The sequence below is a fragment of the Indicator indicator genome, chromosome 6, assembly GCF_027791375.1.
Source record: "Indicator indicator isolate 239-I01 chromosome 6, UM_Iind_1.1, whole genome shotgun sequence".
Taxonomy (NCBI): domain Eukaryota; kingdom Metazoa; phylum Chordata; class Aves; order Piciformes; family Indicatoridae; genus Indicator; species Indicator indicator.
The window spans coordinates 20,506,494-20,525,095 of record NC_072015.1 but is presented as its reverse complement, the minus strand read 5'-3'; the positions used below and the strand labels follow the sequence as shown (position 1 = coordinate 20,525,095).

The following is an 18,602-nucleotide window of genomic DNA, read 5'->3' as shown; positions in this document are numbered from 1 at the left end:
GCCTCTCCCGCCCGCGAATGGGCTAGAGGGGTGCGATCCCCAAGCACAGAAGCGCGACCACCGCCGACATGGAAAGCGTGCTGCTTGCCTGCGGGGCATGGCGGCTCAGAAGGCCCGGCGGGGCGTCCGGGTTGCTCTGGAAGTTCCCATTTCCCACCTGTCAGCTGCAGCAGCCCGCTCCCCCCGCAGACGGCACTTACACCGTGCCCCTGATGTCAGCGCGCTAAACCCGAGCCCAATCTGCTCAAAGAGATGCTGAACGGATTAGGGGCCAGGAGTTTCCTAACCGCCTCCTCTCCCCAGACCTGCCCTGCCTGCCGGCAGCCTCTTCCCGCAGCAGCCGCCGCTCCGCCGTGCCGGTAGCGGTCAGCGAACCCGGCCCGGACCCCGGGGAAGCCCCAGGCGGCAGCATGCCTTGCCCCGGGGGCGACCGGCAGCAGGATGCTGCAAGTCGACCAGCGAGGGGGGATTGAAACTCGGGTGAGGAAGGGCAGAGGAAGCCCTTAGCCGCCGCGGGCTTGCGCGGGGAAGAACCTTAGCTCCCGGCGGGGCAAAGCTCGGCGAGGGCGGCCCGGCAGAGCCGCTGGCCGCGGGGCCGGGAGCCTCTGGGCGGAGGACAGCACTCGCATCCCGGCCCCGGGGCTACCATGGTGCTGCTGTCCGGAGACGGGGAGCAGCTGGCGGGGGAGCAGGTTTGCCCCGCCCCGGCAGCAGCGAAGGAGATGCCCAGCACCGAGGCGGACAGCAGCCCCGAGGAGGGGGCGACAGGGGTTGCAGCCGAGGGACTGGCCGAGGCGGAGGACCCCGAGGAGGAAGAGGAGGAGGAGGAGGACTATGAGGACTACGAGGACTTCTCCGAGCTGCCGGACACCTGCAGCATCGCTTCAGACGACTCCTTTTATCCTCCAGGAGGGCTGGAGGACGAGGATGAGGACTGTTGGTCCCTGGAGCAGCAGGAGCGCGACAGCCCCGAGGCGCTCACCCTCTTTCGAGCATGCTGCACCAATAACACCATCGTGCTTAAGGCGCTCATCCGCCAAGGCCCCGAGGAGGAGGAGGTGCGGGAGACCGACCGCAACCGCCGGGTGAGCATGCCGCTCCGCGGCCCCCACCCCGGAGCCGCGGGCACCGGCGGCACGGAGAAATGCATCTCGGCTGCCAGTCACACCCGCCCCCCCCCCCAGCTCCTGTCCCCCTCCAGTTCCTCTCCCCAGGGAGAAGGGCGGGGACAGGCGTGAATGGAACATGGAACAACACTTTCTTTTGAAGGGGCACTGGTGTGCAGTCCCGTGGGGGATAGAACCGTAAGGAGCGGGGACAGGAGAAGGGTGTCAAGCCTCGCCCTGCTAGATTTGACTTTCCGCCTTTGTCAAGGGAAGGGTTCTATTTGTAGGAAGAGAGAAAGGCTGAGATTCTGGTTTTCCCGCCTTCAGTTTTGAGCTGAGTCTTGATTTCCCGCATTTTACTGGGGAGGGTGGCATCACTGCTAACCGTTGTGTTCAGCAGGGCTAAACCTGCCTTGCTCCCACGCTTTTCACCCGGAGAATTAGAAAAACTGTTCAAAGTTCGTGTTGTCCTTGGTTTTGCTTAGCTCCTCCACAAAATGTAAGCTCGCTCTCAATTCCTAGAATGCCAAGCAGGGCTCAGGTTATTACTTAACTACTGAAACAGAAGGTGATCTAGTTGGAGGCATCCCCGCTCACTGCCGGGGGGGTTGTACAAGATGACCTTTGAGGGTCCCTTACAATCCAATGCAATCTGTGAAAACTTGGGAAAGATTTCCTGGCTCGTGTAACTGAGATACTTGAACAACAATGTTGAAGATTAGTAACTGCAACTAAGAATTTTTACTTGTAGTTTGCGTAACAATTTCTATTTTTTTTTCTACAACTAGTTTATAATAAGAGTGTTTTGTAAGACAGCCTAAGTGATTTTTAGTTGGGAAACTGACTTGCCCGCTCTGCCAAAGTAAGTGGTCTTTACATAAAAATAATGCAGTAATTTGGGTTTAGGGCTGTTGGAGAGGAGAGTTTTTTTATGTCTTAGATAGGTATATGCATAGGCATTTTCCTACAAAATAGCTTTATTCCTCCCCCAAAGGTTTATTTTTGATGCAGATTTTTAGTGATCTGATTTACAGTAAATTTCTGCAAAAGCTACAGAAAGTTCTGTTAATAATAATGTCTCTGTCTGAGGGAGACAACCTATAGCATGGGGGACAGAATGAGCAGCAGAGGATAGAAATGTTTTAAATCAGCTTTTCTGCCCAAGCTAACATGCTCTTAATCAGTGATGTGTGAGATCCAAATGTATATTACAGAACATTTTGAAGATCCTCCAGATACATCTATTCTGTATAAGGGGTCTGGGCCTGAGCAAGAGTCCTGACATTGTGTGGGCATTTGTCTTCACTGGGGCCAATTGGTTTAGCGTGCCTCATGTGCTGGTGAGGGAGGTTTGGCCCCACCAGATACGTGGTGTAAAAGACCAAGTGTCGCATGACTATCCTTTCTGCAAGGGTGGCCCTCCCATACAGCAAAGGATATGGCAGCTTGCTGTGAAGCTGGAGGCATCCTCAGACTCTGGGCTGGGGTCCTGCAGAGCTGAGTCAGGCGGTATGCACAAGTTCAGCGTAGTCATCAGCCCTCATCCCATAGCAGCTGCTTCTATAGAGATCGGTACAGGGTTGTGAAAAGTGAGTTTACCTGTTGGGGCACCATCCCGCTTCCCCAAAAGCAAATATTTCTCTTTATCTCTCCAGCTTCCTGGAAAAGAAACAAAAAAGAAACAAAAGAACTGAAAGTTCCTCTCATTTGTTGAAAATTTTTCTCTATTTAAGCAAATACTCCATTTGACCTGAAATTAAACTTTGACATCAAATTCTGTTTTTGACATTTTTGATGAAAACAAAGTAAAAGTTCTAATAACTCAGCAACTTCTGGAAGCATTGATAGCGCAGAAGACAGGAGTCCACTTTCTCTCTCCTCATGAAGGGATACAAACCCTCAGGAAGTCCCCTAACTACAGTGATATAGAGCAAGGCAGTCTAACTTCTCCAGATAGATGTGAATGGGATGGGAGCAACCTTTCTGTTGGGAAGCTGAAATGACAGATGTGACTGCAGTCTTGACATACCCATGAGGATCATCAGGGCAAAATCACATTATTTTGCAAAGGAAAACAATTTTTTTTTTTGTTAGAGAACATTACCTGACAAAAGGGAAGTTTCACTCAGGTCTTTTTTTGCCCTTTCTGTGCAACTTTTGTAGCTCTTGAATTTTCACATCATATAAAATAATTTAACGTAATCTGTAAACAAAAATTAATATTGCTGCCAAAAAGTAACTAATTACATACATCACTTATGCTAATGAAATACTTCAGTTGCCAAAACTTGTGCTATTGGATTTGATCCTTTTTTTTATTTTATTCACCAGAATAATGTTTGTTCACAATGATAGCTGAACTTCTAAATTTTTCTTTTCTGTGAGGCAGGAGGGAGAATGAAGATTAACTTAGTTTAAGAGAAGTGGGGTGGTGAAGAGTGGGCTGTCCAACTGAATGTATTAACTATTTTCACAGTCCTGATCTAGTAACCTCTCTTAAAGATGAACAGTACAGTTTAGTTTTCACAATGGAAAATTTTTTTTTTTTCCCAAATAGACAAAGAATGTAACAGGTTATTGTAGTAAGACAATACAATGTTTTAATTCTGAAAGTAGTTAAGCTCAACTTGCAAAACGTCATATGAATAAGAAACTTTCTAATGGTTAAATTCTTTAAATGAATTTGGGCATGAACAGTTGGAATTTTACCATTGCTTTGTTTTTCAATTTTTACCTTGACCCTAAAGTGTAAATGTATAAATTCAAGATTCAGAAGAAATTACTCCTAAAACCACTAAGATCCAGAGATAACCTTATTTATTTTCCTTCATCATTTGTATTGGAATAAATTAATTTGCCGAGGCTGGATAGTGCCTTGTTGTAGGGTTTCTAGAGAAGTGTGTATTTTCCGTGCCCTGTTTATGAGCTGTGGAAACTCCCACTAGGCACAGATTTTTCATTAAATTCACTTTCCTGCAGAAAAACACATTCTCCAACGTGCAATTTATTAGTCATCACATGTAGCCTGAAGACTGGTACCTTCCCTGTCTCATTTTCATCACTGTTGAGACAACCACAGTTTATCCATCATCTGCATAGGATCCCCAAAGGATTGATCCTTGCATCTTCTGTTGCACTGCTGTCTGTATATGGTGTGCCAGAAGACCACCATGGTACTGCATCCTTCCTTTCCTTACCAAACCTGATGCTGAAATATATAGATCATCAGGGGTGGCCTCTCATTCATTAATGTCAGTGTATTTACCTGCCTCACACTGATGTTACTGAAAATATGGGATTCAAACTCCATTAGGACCAATTTGAAGGCTTAGGGAGAAAAAAAAAGCATTTATTTCAGATCTGGACGTGCAGGCCAGTCTGCTCACAAAGTTCTGCATGTGCCAGAAAGGGTCTAGTTACCGCATTTAAAACATCAATACACAAGTTCATTGCTTTTCTGAGAAGTCTTTAACCTATTCATTAGTCTTTTGGACTAGTATATGCAAATGTGTCTTCTGCATGTGCATTCCCGTCCTCTGGCAATTTTTGGGGAGGGGGCTTTCAAGAAAAATCCCCTTTTCTTCCTTCTCCTCCAGTGCTCTTCATCAGTCTGTTCTTCAGTTGACCATCAGGTTCACACATGCTCAGAGAAGTGTGGACTCATTAGTGAAAGTGTTAATTGTTTAGAAGACCCACTGTTCTTTCTTATCTTCGAGAAAACGGCTTACTTCACCATTTATTGTCTTTCCCTTCCATGACTGATAACCTCCTCACCTGAGACCTACATTTCTCTGTCATAAGGATGATCTCTCCAGCTGTGTTCTGTGTTACCTCAAAGAAACAAAGGCTATAAAACTAATAATGTGGTTTCTCTGCTGTGCTCTAGTTATTTCATTTACCTATTCTATTTAATTTTTATTTATAAAAACTCTACTTGTTTCATTATCTTATTCAATTTAATTTTCTGTTTACACTGACAGTGAAGAGGGATCTGCAGATACATAGGAGAGAATAAAATCATCGCTCTGATAAAATCTGCTGATCTGGCTGAGTCCAGAGAGTGATCTGGAAAATGATGCTGCTTTTCTCTATGTGCTGTGGGAACTGGTTTTGCCACCTCACTAGCCACATTTCCAGAATTTCAGATATTTGCATCTCATAAGTTTAACACCACTTCATATTAAAACCTCCTTGGAGACCAGAATTATTTATACTCAAAAGACAGTTTCAAAATCCGCTGTTACCTAATCACAGATTGAAAGCAAATTTAGAAATTTGCCATGACAATGGAGAAGGCATTAAGGGATGGGAGGCGGGGAGAGAAAAGAAGGCAAAGAACATTTTCATGCCAGATGGAAAATAATCACTGCAGCTTATCTGTAGAAAGGTTTTCTGCTAACTGTCCATGTGGTATTGTGTGTATTAGTAGGTATTCTGTAACTCAGTATTTTAGAGTTGGTATCATGTTTGAAAATATATTTATTTTCAGCTTTTCATTTTTATGTCATTGTCCAGTGAAGCTTGCACAAAAAACTAGGAATGATTTTGCAATTAAACAGTTTGTTGTTGTAAATGTACAGTGGAGATCATACATTTGCGCTTTTCGTTTTGTCCCCTTAAAAGGTGCGAAGGCAAAATAATTACGTGGCTCATCTTGCAAGATACTTTTTCTTTCAGAAAATATTCCTAAATCCATGTATGAGCACAGTTAACTTTTCCCATTAATGCTTTATATAAGATACTATTGATCAGTGCTCCTCTGGAGTAAGTTTTTCTTTGAGGCACAATGGTTCTGCAGGTCTGTCACCAAGAAGGCCTGGATTTATTTGGTTTGGTTTGGTTTTCTCCCTTTTTCTACTAAAGGAAGAAAAGAGAGTTTTGAAAGCTTTTGTTGTTCTTCAGATCTAAATTTCTTATCATTTACCCTCTCATGATGCTTAGTAGGAAAAAACAAAAGAAGAATTACCTGGGGAGGGACAACAATGCATCAGAAGCCTTGGAAGATGCTGTTACCCAATAAACAAAAATAAAGTGGCAGTGTCCTGGCTAAAAGCTTACTTGAAAAGCTTGTGAGAATGTAGGTTCATGCCAGCCATGGAAGTAAGCCCAGAGAAGTAGAAGCAGAAGTTTCCTGGGTGGGTGGTTCACAATATGAGTTAGAAGGATAGCTTCCCTCCTCTCCTCAGCAGAGATCAGTAGGTTTCTCTGGAGGGTGCTTCAGCCATCTATGTTACGCTTATGCACTAACTGCTGTCCCCTCACAGCCTGTCAAAGAGCCTTCCTCTGCTGACTTTAGTGAGAGTTTGCAGAGCTTGGGCACATGAGAATGCCATTTGGGCACTGTGCGTACCTCCTGAAGTGGACACTGCATTGGAAAACCTCGGAGAGCAACCCTTGGAATGCAGTGGATGTGCTTCTCAGAGCTCAGCCTAGGTTTGTTTATGTGTTGCTGGCTGTAAAAGGACATTTTGGAATGGCATCACACACCCAGTTTCATTATTGGACCCATGATGGCATTTGAGGCATCAGACATGCTATACTTGTCTCCCTGCCCTATGCTGCAGACTGCTCCTCAGCAAGGCAGAGCAGCCCACACACTTTGTACTGCCACAGTGAGACTATGTCAGGCAATTCAGCTAGTTGAGGGAGCGTTACCCTTCAGAGTTATTCACAAAGAGATGCACAGTGAATCCTCTATGGAGCTGACACCTGAATTTGTCTTTGCCAAAGGGCTGTGTTCCTAAAACTGTGACTAGCTGAGAAGGACAGGGAGACAGTGGTTCAGTTCCCACTTCCCAGGTGAGAGAACATTGTGCAGCATAATGCTTTTCTAGAAACTCATGTATCACAAAAAGTGCCAGAGCTTGTGTAGCAGTCCATTAACTTGTTCAAATTGTTTTAGTTATCTTCACAATGCTAACTTGTAAAAGTGAAAAAATGGGGAGTGCAGCATTTTGTGGTGAGGGATAAAGATCTCCTTGTCACATACTGCTTTTCAGTTGTCATGGCATACAGTATAAGTAATGCCATATCAGAAAAATTATTCAAAAATGTCATCTGCTATCATGATGGGAACTTTTTCTTATTTTCATAGGCAGTTTCAGTTCTTTCATATTCTCTCATACAACATACTCTAAAGGGAGGGACTGTATTGAAACTTACCAGTGTGACACCAAACCATGAAAGGGATTTTTTTTAAGATGGAAATAGTTTTAAAAAGACCCTGCATCATTTTGATCCTAGCAGCTATATCAATACCTGACATACCGACATATATGCTAATAAATGTGGTTCATCTCTGGGCAGTGTCACTCTTCTACCTTCCCCTCCTCAAGAGCTGAGATTTCTAACCTACAGGGAAAAAAAAAATCAATTTCCAAGCCTAAGGTAGCACAAATACTTAGCCTTAGTTGTGTTTAAAATCTTTGGGAAAGGAGTGCTCCTTGAATTAGGATACTGCTGTGTGTAGAAATCACTTTAGGCTTCATCCCTGACCTGAAACAGAGTGAATGCCAATACTGTTTCTCAGGAAGACAATGGAAGTTGAAACATGGCACCTCTAAGAAGCCCCTAATTGCTCTGAAAAAATTGAGTCCTGCTGAGTTTCAGTAGCCATTAGAAGCTACCAGGCTTCAACTACACCAGGACAAAAAAAGGTCCAAAAGCCCCAAAATTCCAAAATTCTTCACCTCCAAGCTAAGTACCAGTAAGTCATTGTCTGATACCTTCATCTATCAAGGCTTTAGGTCTTGATGCAAGATCTCTAAGAAAGAATAAATGGTCCCATCTCAGGCACTGGGCTCAGAGGTGTCTGATAAGAAGTGCCATAGGAATAATGGGTTCAGGTGCCAGATGCAGGGGACAGCAAATCCCCAATGCTACGTCTTTCAGCATCATCAAGAGCTTAATTTTTGAGTTCTCTTCATGTTCTTTGATCCTGCTAGTGCTGGAAGCAGTGATAGGGGCTCTGGCTTCTGGAGGACAGGAGTCAGTACTGCCAGGTGGAAAGGCAGATATAGGGATGCTCAGTCCTTTATTGGGTAGTGCCCTTTTCAGAGACATGAGACTTGATTCTTTTTTGCTTAGTCAGGCTTTTCACTGGGTTTCAGGGAACGTTTCAAAAAGGCTTTTGAGATAGGTTCACTTTTGCATGTGCCACAGGAACCACTCATCATCTTTTATTAATTACATGGTCTTGTGTGTGTGCTTGGAAATAATGTAAACTATGAAAATAAATATTGACAAATGTTGAACGAGTAGAAGTAATGAAAATATCTAGATCTGTCCAGACATTTCCTCAGGTACTGTTGCTTTCAAAATCTGTTCTACTACTCAAGAAGAGAGACACTGAAAAAAAAATAATTGATTTTGGTAATAATTACTGTGTACAATGACCCAACAAAAATCAGATTAGTTATTGTAATAATGTTGTGTGTTGGTAGTACTTCATAGAGGAGAATAATACTTCTGCGACTTTACAGGTGTTGGTTGCTTCATGCCAGATAAGCCTAATGTGCATAAGGTTTATGTTAAATTACATATCATTAAACCACATTTTTCTTCCTCTAAAGACAAGTGATACATATTCAGTAACTAAAACTCTCTGCCAATTCTGAAATAAAAGCTGATGTGGAAAGAGTATGCACCCTTTTACTTGCAGAAGATCCCACTAGATGAGCATGGGCTGTGTATTGCCCTGTGCTCTGGCATTGAAGCACATCCGTCTCACTCAGAGTTAGCCTCTCTGGAGGGGACCAACAGTGTCCATACCTGGAGTTTTCTGGCCTGAGTTTTCTCTGAGTCCCAGGTCGTTCTCCCAGTTCACCCTTCTTTTAGACTTTTCAGTTCAAAGTGCCCAAACCAGCATTGTTCTTAAGGACCAGTGATTTTTCCTGGTGTGTTATGGTCTTGGAAATCATTAACTAAGCTGTTTCTAAAATTGGTATAATACCTGTTCGCAAATACTTCAGACACTATGAGACAGCTTTCAGGTAGGATGACATAACTAATAGGATGCTCCATTTCCCTCCAAATTAGTGATTTTGGCATTATTTTGCATACCTTTTCTTATTTTCCTGCTTTCTTTATAAAAGTTGTTGTGTTCTGGGTAGATTTTTATCAAGCTAAATAAAATGTATATTGCTTGCTAACGATTTTTCTGCCTGTTCTTTCTATATTGCCTGTCATTGCTCTGTGGAATTAGGTTTAACTTCTTTTAAATGGAAGTACAGTTGAACAAAGGCCACTTACCAAAACCTGCTGGTATGTTTTTTTAAGTTGAAAGGAAAGTCTCTGGAGGATGTAAAAACAATGAAGAACTCCCACAGGCTTTGGAGGCAGTAGTTCACCTTTAATGTTTTCATAAATAAAGTTACTCTTAGAAGGTTACCTTTTATGTTGTGCCACATAGGTTTGAATTTACCCATTTCTAAGAGCTCTTTCATTAAAAACAAAACTGAAAACTCCAGCCTGGGCTAAGTATAATCCTGTGGCATACCCAGTGTGTCACAATAAGAAATAATTAGGGATTGTAGAAAGGTGATGTTTGTCACAGAGTTTGTGGCAGTGAATTAGCAATTGAAATTGTATCCACTAGGGGAAAGACCCACAAAGTAGAAATAGTTCCCATTTTTCAATTCTATTATTTTCTATTATGTCTGTTATATTCCGCAGGGAGCAGTTTGAAAGCAAGCTGACCCAAAATGGGAATGACTCACAGTTGGGCTTTTGTTATTTTACATGTTTTGGATGTATAGTGTTTTGAGCTTGGTCCTGAAATAGACTTTCACTTATGTGGGTTGGTTTCATTTGGTTCTTTTTCCTCTTTGCCTCTTTAGTGTGTGATGCTTTGTCTCTGGGACAGCCTGTGTGTAGACAGATGAACTGCTGATTAAAAGACTGCCAGCAGCCACCACATCTCAGAACTGGGCTTTCAGGGAAGTTTTGTTTCTGTAACTGCTAGAGGGAGAAGTTTGTACATGAGCCGTTGTTACTGGTTTTCTGAAGTGGAAAAGTGACAGCTAACTGAATATACTCAATCTGTTCATAAAAGCAGCCTTTTAAGGAATATTTGCCCCCCCTCAAATCTCACAAAACTTAGGTAACTTTCTATTTGTAGCTTGTAGGAAAAAGGCTTGGCATATGTCTTTACTGTTTGGTTGGGAAAAACAGAAGGGTAGCCTTGTACTCATAATAGTGTCTTTAGATGTTGATGAAAAGAAAGGCAAGAGTTTCTTTGGAAATTGGTAAGGTACTTCTGCATATCTGGAAGTACAAAGGTTTCAAGAGAAAGCAGACAGAGCTCAGGAGTGAAATTAAAATATTTTTCTTTCTATAGAGAAAGATACTCTGTAAAGACCATGAAATAGCAATAGATTATTAGAAAAGAGTGTAGAACAACAAGTAGCACTTTCCAAAAAGTGAAATGCCACAATTAGTGTTTAGACTTTCAGAGCCCTTCTGAGATCTGCATGCAAATGCAGAGCAAAATGCAAAAAATGCAAACACAGCAGCAGAGTTGTAGTGCATGGTAAGTGCCTAGATGAACACAGCAGATGCAGCCAGAGGAAATCTAACTGCTGGAAAGCAACAGGTTATTTTCCCTGCTGTGCTGCAGGCATTTTGTCACCAACGTGTTCGATGGATCCTGTCTGCACAGGAGACGGTGCAGTGTAGCCATGGTCTGTGACTGCTTCTGGTCTGTGACTGCTTCATCAGAGCTCACTGCCCAGAAACACCAGTTTGGAAAAAAAAGCGTGTTGTTCCTGGGGGGCAACCCAGTTGGTTTGAGAGCAGAGTGAAACCGGGTGGGTGACAGGGTAAGAAGGAGTGAAAGTGAAAGGAGTGAAAGTGAAAGGAGTGAAAGTGAAAGTGTCATCTTTAAACTTCAGGGACAGAAAATCAGTGCAATCCCCCAGGCAGAGTGCCCCACAGCCTGCAAACAGTGAAAAGGCTCGGGTGGCTCTGGGGTCCCCCATTAATGTCCTGCCAGCCCCATCCTGTGGGATGGAGCCCACAGGCTCTGAATTTTTTAAAGGCATGAATAATATGGCTGCAGCTAAATGGTTAGTTCTGTGAAAGGTCAGTCATTGCTATAATGTTTAGCCAGCTCTCAATGCAATAGGATATAGTCTTCTCGTGAACAGTAAAAGCTGTCACACACTGAGGTGGGAATGACTCAAGTAGCCATTTTCTTTTTCTGTATTCTTTTATTTTATATAATGGTATTTATTTACAAGTCTTCAGATGGAAAGATTTTTCAGTAAGTCTTAGTTTCTAATTGTATATTAAAAATTGCCCATAAGCCAGCTATCTTTTTTGTTTCTCCAAGGTCTGGAGTATCATGGAAGGTGTGTTCAGATACTGGTTTCATTAGTAGGTTCTATCAACAAAAATGCTATCCTGCATCAAGCAACGTTTTGACACACCCAAAGACTGTGGTAATTCAGGTGCTATGGAGCCCAGAGGTGTGAAGCTCACTGCCAGCAGCTGTGAAAAAAAAACATCAAATGTGTTTGATACATACTACCTTTTTTTTTTTTAGTGTGTTTCTTTTCAACAAAAAGTCTTTTGTTAAGAAAACTGTGTTTTAAAGGTCTAACATTTCTGTCATAGCTATAGGTCCTTAAATTGAAAAGTAGGTTGCTGGTATGAATTCCTGGAGTCCAGGCTCACAAGAAGCTGTTTTGCAGTTTACCCAAATATTACCCATTTTTTTTAAAGTAGAAAAAGAACAATTTCTGGATTGTTTGACTGAAATTGTTCTATAAATTAGCTATATTGTATTAATGAAGTAGCCATTTTTTTACAAAAGCATGCCACCTCTAGTAATTCCAGACATTTGACTATAAACACAAAATTGCTATTCCCTTTTTTTCCAGATATTTAATTCTATCTTCTTCAAAATCTACACTATTTTAATGTTCAGTCCTGATGTCTGTTTCTTTATTATTTAGATGAATGAGATGTATTTATTGAAAGATGAGATTCTTAGATCCAAGCACAGAGACAGTGTGGTCACAGGCTCTGTAGAAGAGGCAAGCCTTCAGAACCTCACTCAGCTCTTGCCACTAGCTAATGACATTACAAGTGTCTGCTGCATTTGCTTATTAAACTGCAGTACTGTAGGTCACCTGAGACAGATATGATGATATTCTAAATATTATTTTTCCCTTTGCCAAACTGTCTGCTTATAATCTGTTACAGCTGCAGTAAATGATAAATTCCTGCTTAACCAATTGAGATAATACAAGAGGGAAATAAAAAAATAGGAATGCACACTTAAAAAAAAAAAAAAGAAAAAGCTGTTTTAGAGCTGTCTTCTTCAGAATTTTTAAAAAGTTAAATCTATGAAAAATTTAAATCTATGAAAAATAGTGAGCTTCCAGAGGAAAAAGTCTCCTCTGAACAGATTAATTCAATGTCAACAGTGTGTGTTTTCTCAAATGAAAAAAATCAGGCCGAGCCTCTCGCAGATACGTGTCATTGTGAATGAGTCCACTCCATAAATACAGTGCTAAAGTAATATGAAACTGCTTGCTAGGACTTGCAAGCCAGTATATGGAATGTTCTTCATACAGCTATCTTTCAAAAATGTAATTCTATCTTTTGTTAAAGCAGATACTCCTTCCACAGGGTGATGCTAAACCTGGATGAAGGAATCATTTTGTAGTGGGAAGTCTGAGATACAAGATTTTGTCTCCAGTGGCTGTATGCAGCCTGTTACTTTATTCCTAAAACAGACAGAACTGTACTTTGATGGGCTTTATATCAGGAGTTCATTCGTGCTTTCTAACTAGCCATGAACATTATGGAGTTGTCAATGTAGGTATGATTCACAAGAGTTCAGCCCTCTTTGCCCTTGACCAATGTTTACATAAAAACTAGAAAAGTCTGTCTGAATCAAAGTCCACAGGTTCTGCTCTAATTTTAATTGTGATCATAGTCATTAGTGTTTCTAACAGTTATAAAGCATGGAAAACTTGAGCATAAAATTAATACTTTTAGTATTAGCAATGCTAGTTCACTACTCATTATTTTAAAATTACACCCTTTGTTTGAAGATAATATTTTCACCTAGCACTAAATGCCTCTACTATTCAGAGTGTGAATTTACCAAGGCAGCATTTAAGCAATTAGTTGTTAGTGCTTGTAGCCCTTTTGAGTTTCCTGGAGCCCAAAACCCAACGGAACAGAATGTAGGGATTATCCCCTCTTCCTCCATGTGGAAAAAGTGAAGCAGGAGAAGACAAAGCGGTAAAGAACAAAAGAATAGCCATGCACTGACTTGGAAGTTAAAAAGGTAATTTTAACAAAAAAATAAAAGGTTTTTAAGGGAAGGAAAGGCATAAGGGTATGAGGGAAAGGAATATATACAGAACCAGATTGGATGGCAAAGGATTCTCTGGATGTCAATGGATTCTCTTTGGATACAGGCCCCCACATGAGATACCAAGCCTGGACTGCATGGCAGGCAGGGCAGAGCATGTGGTCAGGAGCCTAAAGGCAAAGAGCACAAAGAAGGAAGTTGCTCTCTTTTATATAGAGTTCAGATAGGAAATGGGAGTGGAATAAACAGGATCCAGGAAGCCCTCCCCCAGGGTCAGGTTTCCCTGCCCACCTGGGTCAGGGTTTCCCTGCTGTGCTGGTTTGAGGCCAGCCAGAACATCTCTTGCCCCGAAAGGGACAAAAGAATGACACACGCAAACGGATTGGAGAGTGATGGAAAGTTTAAGTGGAAAAGCGATTCGTGAAAATACAGAAAAACTACAAACTACAAAGCATAGTGGAAAAGAACATCTCAAAGCATACAGAGTCCCCCACAGAATTCCCAAAAGCTTCCCAATCCTCCCTTCCTCCCACCTGAGGGTCCACTCAATCCCTCAGGGCTCTTCCTTCCCCCCCCCCCCCCCACTGCTAGGCAAGTCTCAGGCTGGCCAGGTCTGAGACTGCCCCCCTGCTCCATTCTCCTCCTGGCATTAGACCTAGTCAGGCCTAAGAGGCCTGAGATAACCCCCTGGCATTACCCGATAAGAGAGGACATCTCCCATGGGAGCGGAGAGGGAAGAAAGAGCCTGAGGATGACTCTGCAGATGGCTTTATAGGGCGCAGGATTTATGGGTAGAAATATGCCACCCCCAGTGGGCGTGTACCTGGGACACCAGAGGTGTATCTCATGCAGCAGTGGCAGGGGGCACCCGGCCTAAACTGCCACACCTGCCCACCTTGGCTCCACCTCCCGGTCACCTAGGGAGTCAGGTTCCCAGCCCACCGCCTGGCAGGCCTTAATCCACAACAGTGCCTCATCTGCCTTTGTGGAGACCCACTTTTCAATGCAATTTCTGGAGTGCTGGTAGTTAGCAGCGCATAGGTGGGAAAGAGTGAAAGAGTTCTTAGGAAGTCAGGAACCATAGCACTTTCCTCCAAGTTTCACAAGCCAAAACCCAAGGCTTATAAAATCCAATACTTATAAAAATCCAGGGTTTGCCCTCCGTCATGGTCATTGTGTGAAGCTGTGCATTTACTGGATTGCAGCCCTTTGGGATCACAAGAACTGACAGTAATCCATACATACAAAAATCCACTTTAGGTCTCTGAGTGAAAAAAGAGACACCTCCCATTAGTTCACTACAGATGTATCTATTGCTCAAAACATTTTATTTCCTAAGGAAATCAGGAGACTTTTTGAATTGTCATGAACAACCACTACTGGCTGTTACCATTTTATGCTTCTGGTTGAAAAGAGGATGCTAACTGTTGCTATGTGATAACACATAGAATCATAAAATCATTAAGGTTGGAAAAGTCCTCTAAGATCATGAAGTCCAACCATCAGCCCAACACCACCATGCCCACTAAACCATATCTCAAACATATCTATATTGAAGTAGGTAAAGTGAATCCTATAGGGTAAATGTTAATATATCTCTGTCATCTGAGAACTGTTTGCCCTTCTGCTGTGTAGGGGCAGATGATCTTTTCCCCTCTCTTTGTTTTCACTGGGGGAGAATGTTTACTGCAGTTTCCTGGTCCATTCAAGTCAGTTCTAGGATCAATAAGGCTTATTATTAGAAGATCCAAGATCAATAGGGAGGATTATTGTTAGAAGTGTTACGGAAGGCGAAGAAATGAGGTTCAGAAGACAGAGAACAAGGGTGGTTGGGAAGAAGAGACAATGAGAGTGTTACTTACCCACTGATTTTATGAAACTAACTGCCAAGTGGTAGACTGAGATGGAGAGTGGGCTTTTATTATTCTTACAGCTTCTTTAGATCAAAGGATGATGAAGTAGGCTGGTACATTTGTGTGTGGTATAATGTAATGTTGTGTGTAGTATGTGGGCAGTCCTCCATCTCTGGTGTCCTAAGGAGGGTGTGCAGTTTCTCTTCTTGGTGAGCATAACCCTTCTGCAAGGAACAGCTTTCACCCTGATGGGTTTTTTTTCTTCATTGAGGTGGTTTCCTTTTGAAGAAAGAGACTGTTTTTCCCCTCAGTAGCAGATTAGTCAGTGATAGACAGTCCTCTTCCTGGGCTTTTTCTTTTCAAGGTTTGGGTATGGTGTGATTCCACAACTGAGAAGCTCAGAGAAACACAAGCAAAACAAACTTACAGAACTTGGAGGAAAGGAACTGAAACTTCCTGGGAAGGTCTTTCCTAATTGTAGTGGTTTGGGAAAAAAAAGAGAGTGATATTCTCCACTACCAGAAATCATGAATTTACAGCATTTTTATGACTGCATGGTGTTACCATCCTGGGCAGGGGCTTCTGGGTTGCTCTCTTGCTTTCCAGGTTCTGCGTGTGCAGGTCTGTTGTTTGTTTTCGGGATTTCTGGACGGTATTTTCCCTTTCCCTTTCTTTCTGTTTTATATGTACACAAATGTAACCTGACACTTTTGTAGCAGAGGAGTAAATATTCTGTGTAAGTCAAGCCCATGAGGAGCTAGATTCCTCCATGTGTAGCCGAGAGAGCAGGTCTTCAGAGCATCCCCAGCTCTCAACCAGTAACACTAATACAGCTACAGGAGCTCATTGCCACAAGAGGGTGCTTTCAGGCTCATCACTGGCTGTGTCTCTTCAGAGAGCTCCACAGTGGAAATGTGCTGGAACCTTTAAAATGTTCTTTATAGAACAGACAGATTAGATACAGTGATAGGTTATGATAGTGTAGAAGGCTGTACATTTATCTTTTAACCAGTGTCAAATTGAAATTTATTGCTTATAAAGGTTTTGTGAATCATTACTTTTGGAGAGGTCTCCTGAAAAAAACTATGCATTCAAACACTCTTTTTAACCTCTTGGCACACATCTAAGCTACAGTCAGTCTCTATCTGACAGATTATAATAGAAAGGAAAATGTATATATTAAGCACACAGAGAGGAGCTGACTCATGGACCTTAAAGCCAAAGGGAGTACTTTTGGCAGAGTTTTATCAGTGAACAAAATGCATTTCACACGGCTTCTGAATGCACAACAAAATATGTTGTTTAAATGCTGCAAACTTTCCTTTATATCTTAAATGTGTGTGAATGTATGTATCTATTTGGAGACTGGAAAGAAGTTCACAGTAGTGTTCATCAGGCCCAGGACTTTGAGTTCAGACCAAACTAGTTTCTGAATGTTTCTGAAGGTCTTATGTGGTGAGAGAATGTACTGGATACAAGTCACATGCTTGTTACATGATCCTCCTTTGACTATTGTTTTGTTTGGCTCTTACAGGTTTTGCCTTGCTGGAAAAAAAAAATAAAGAAAATGCCTCAGTGATATAATTGATGGGAAGACTATCTCAAATGTTTTCCATGTCATTATTCCCACAAAAGTCAAAGTTTGAGCGTTACTAGAAACACACTCAGCTTTGTGCAAATGGGACAGAGCAGCAGATGCTCCCAGCCTCATATGTTCACAGGAGGAAGCTGCCAGCACTTTGCTGTTTTGAATCTATTGCTATCTGGAAACACCTTTTCCAAGCAAAATATAGTAATGTGCTGTCCATTTAAGGATCTGGAAATACATTATCCTTGTTCACAGGATGGTGGTCTACAGCCCTTGGAAGTCTTGCTGAAAATTGCATAGCAAGCCAATGAAAGACAAAGAAATGAAATTAAAAACAGCTGACTGTTTGCTGGGACTGGATCCTGACATCAGTGGAAGTCCATCACATTGCCTCTCCCAGTCCTCCAAACCCCTCTGTTTTGAGGTGCTAATGTTTAGTAATGTTTAGAGCACCTTGAAGTGCGAGGCAGAAGTGTGACAGAAATGCCTTCAGGGTTTACATCAGGATCCCTCCATTAAAGTTCAGTATATAATTTACATTGTTTTTTGAATTCAGACCTCTCACTTCTTTCTTACAAATATCCTTTCCCTTAATTTAAAGCCAAAGTGAGCTGCATCTAGCACAGATATCAGACAAACAGGCATAGCAAAGAGGGATGTATAAATTTGGCTGCTGTGTATCATGTGTTATTACTGTCAACACTATTGAAACTTAGCACTGACATTTGACAGTATTAACACTGATTAGTATGTGCTATACAAACAGGAAAGCTAGGATTAGTAAGGCTACATTATTTGTTAGGGATCGTCACTGTTTAGTAGTTGTACCTAACATGACAGTCTAAATAAACTGAAAATGTGAAATTTAACCTGATAAAAGTAGTGTTATTTCCTCTATCATCTTCCTACAGTATTTTCTGTCCTTTACAGCCAGGCACTGCATAAATGGAACCCAGAACCCTTCCCTGTGCTGATTTGACATGTTACTGAATCCTGAAATAACTTCCTTTTAACCTACGGATAATGAAGAAAAGATGCACTGACTTGTCAGTTCATTTTAAGTAGGTGTTCTTTTTATTAAACAGTATTTCTTTAGAGTTTCTTTACATGTTCCTTTTCTAGAGTTCTAGCTTGCTTACTTCAGCTATGACCAGAGATCTCACATACATTGCAAAGCTAAATTTTGGACTGATTAGACTACATCAAAGACACTTACGTTTTCAGTTGTGGACAAAAGATCCCAGTTTCCTCTCTTTCCTTATAAACTTCTTCCTTATAAACTGCTGTCACTAGCAAAGGCATTTCTACCTGATGCAACTTCAGACTGATGAATACATTACTTATACAGATGTACTAGCTGTCAATGCAAAGTAATGCATTATTTTAACAAAACTGATCTTGAGCATGAGTAGGTATACTTGCTGAGCAATCCTGAGCAAATATTTTATATGTGTGTATATGCATATATATATTTATATTTCAGTGGAATTGCATAAAATTTCCTGACTCATTTCCTAACATCATGTTAAAATATGCCTGAGTTAGTTGTAGCTGCTACTAGTTCTTTGTTCATATGTTCAGGTCTTCAGTTCTTCGTTTCAAGCTGAAGTTCAGAGAGGAAAGAATAACAAAAGATTTATCACGTGATGGCATAGATCCAGTTGCTGCTGTTTATAGAAGTATCACCATGTGTCATCTTAACTCATAGTAAAACAACTGGTTGTGCA

The 18,602-nt window shown here is 41.8% G+C and overlaps 1 protein-coding gene across 1 annotated transcript in view; it reads left to right on the top strand.

Moving 5' to 3' along the window:
• The first annotated feature begins 647 nt into the window (after positions 1–647).
• ANKRD33B (ankyrin repeat domain 33B) overlaps positions 648–18,602 on the top strand; it is a 38,148-nt gene continuing 20,193 nt past the window's right edge. The window contains exon 1 of the mRNA XM_054381896.1: positions 648–1,085. Within this exon, the coding sequence (XP_054237871.1) occupies positions 648–1,085 (438 nt within the window). The remainder of the gene's footprint in view (positions 1,086–18,602) is intronic.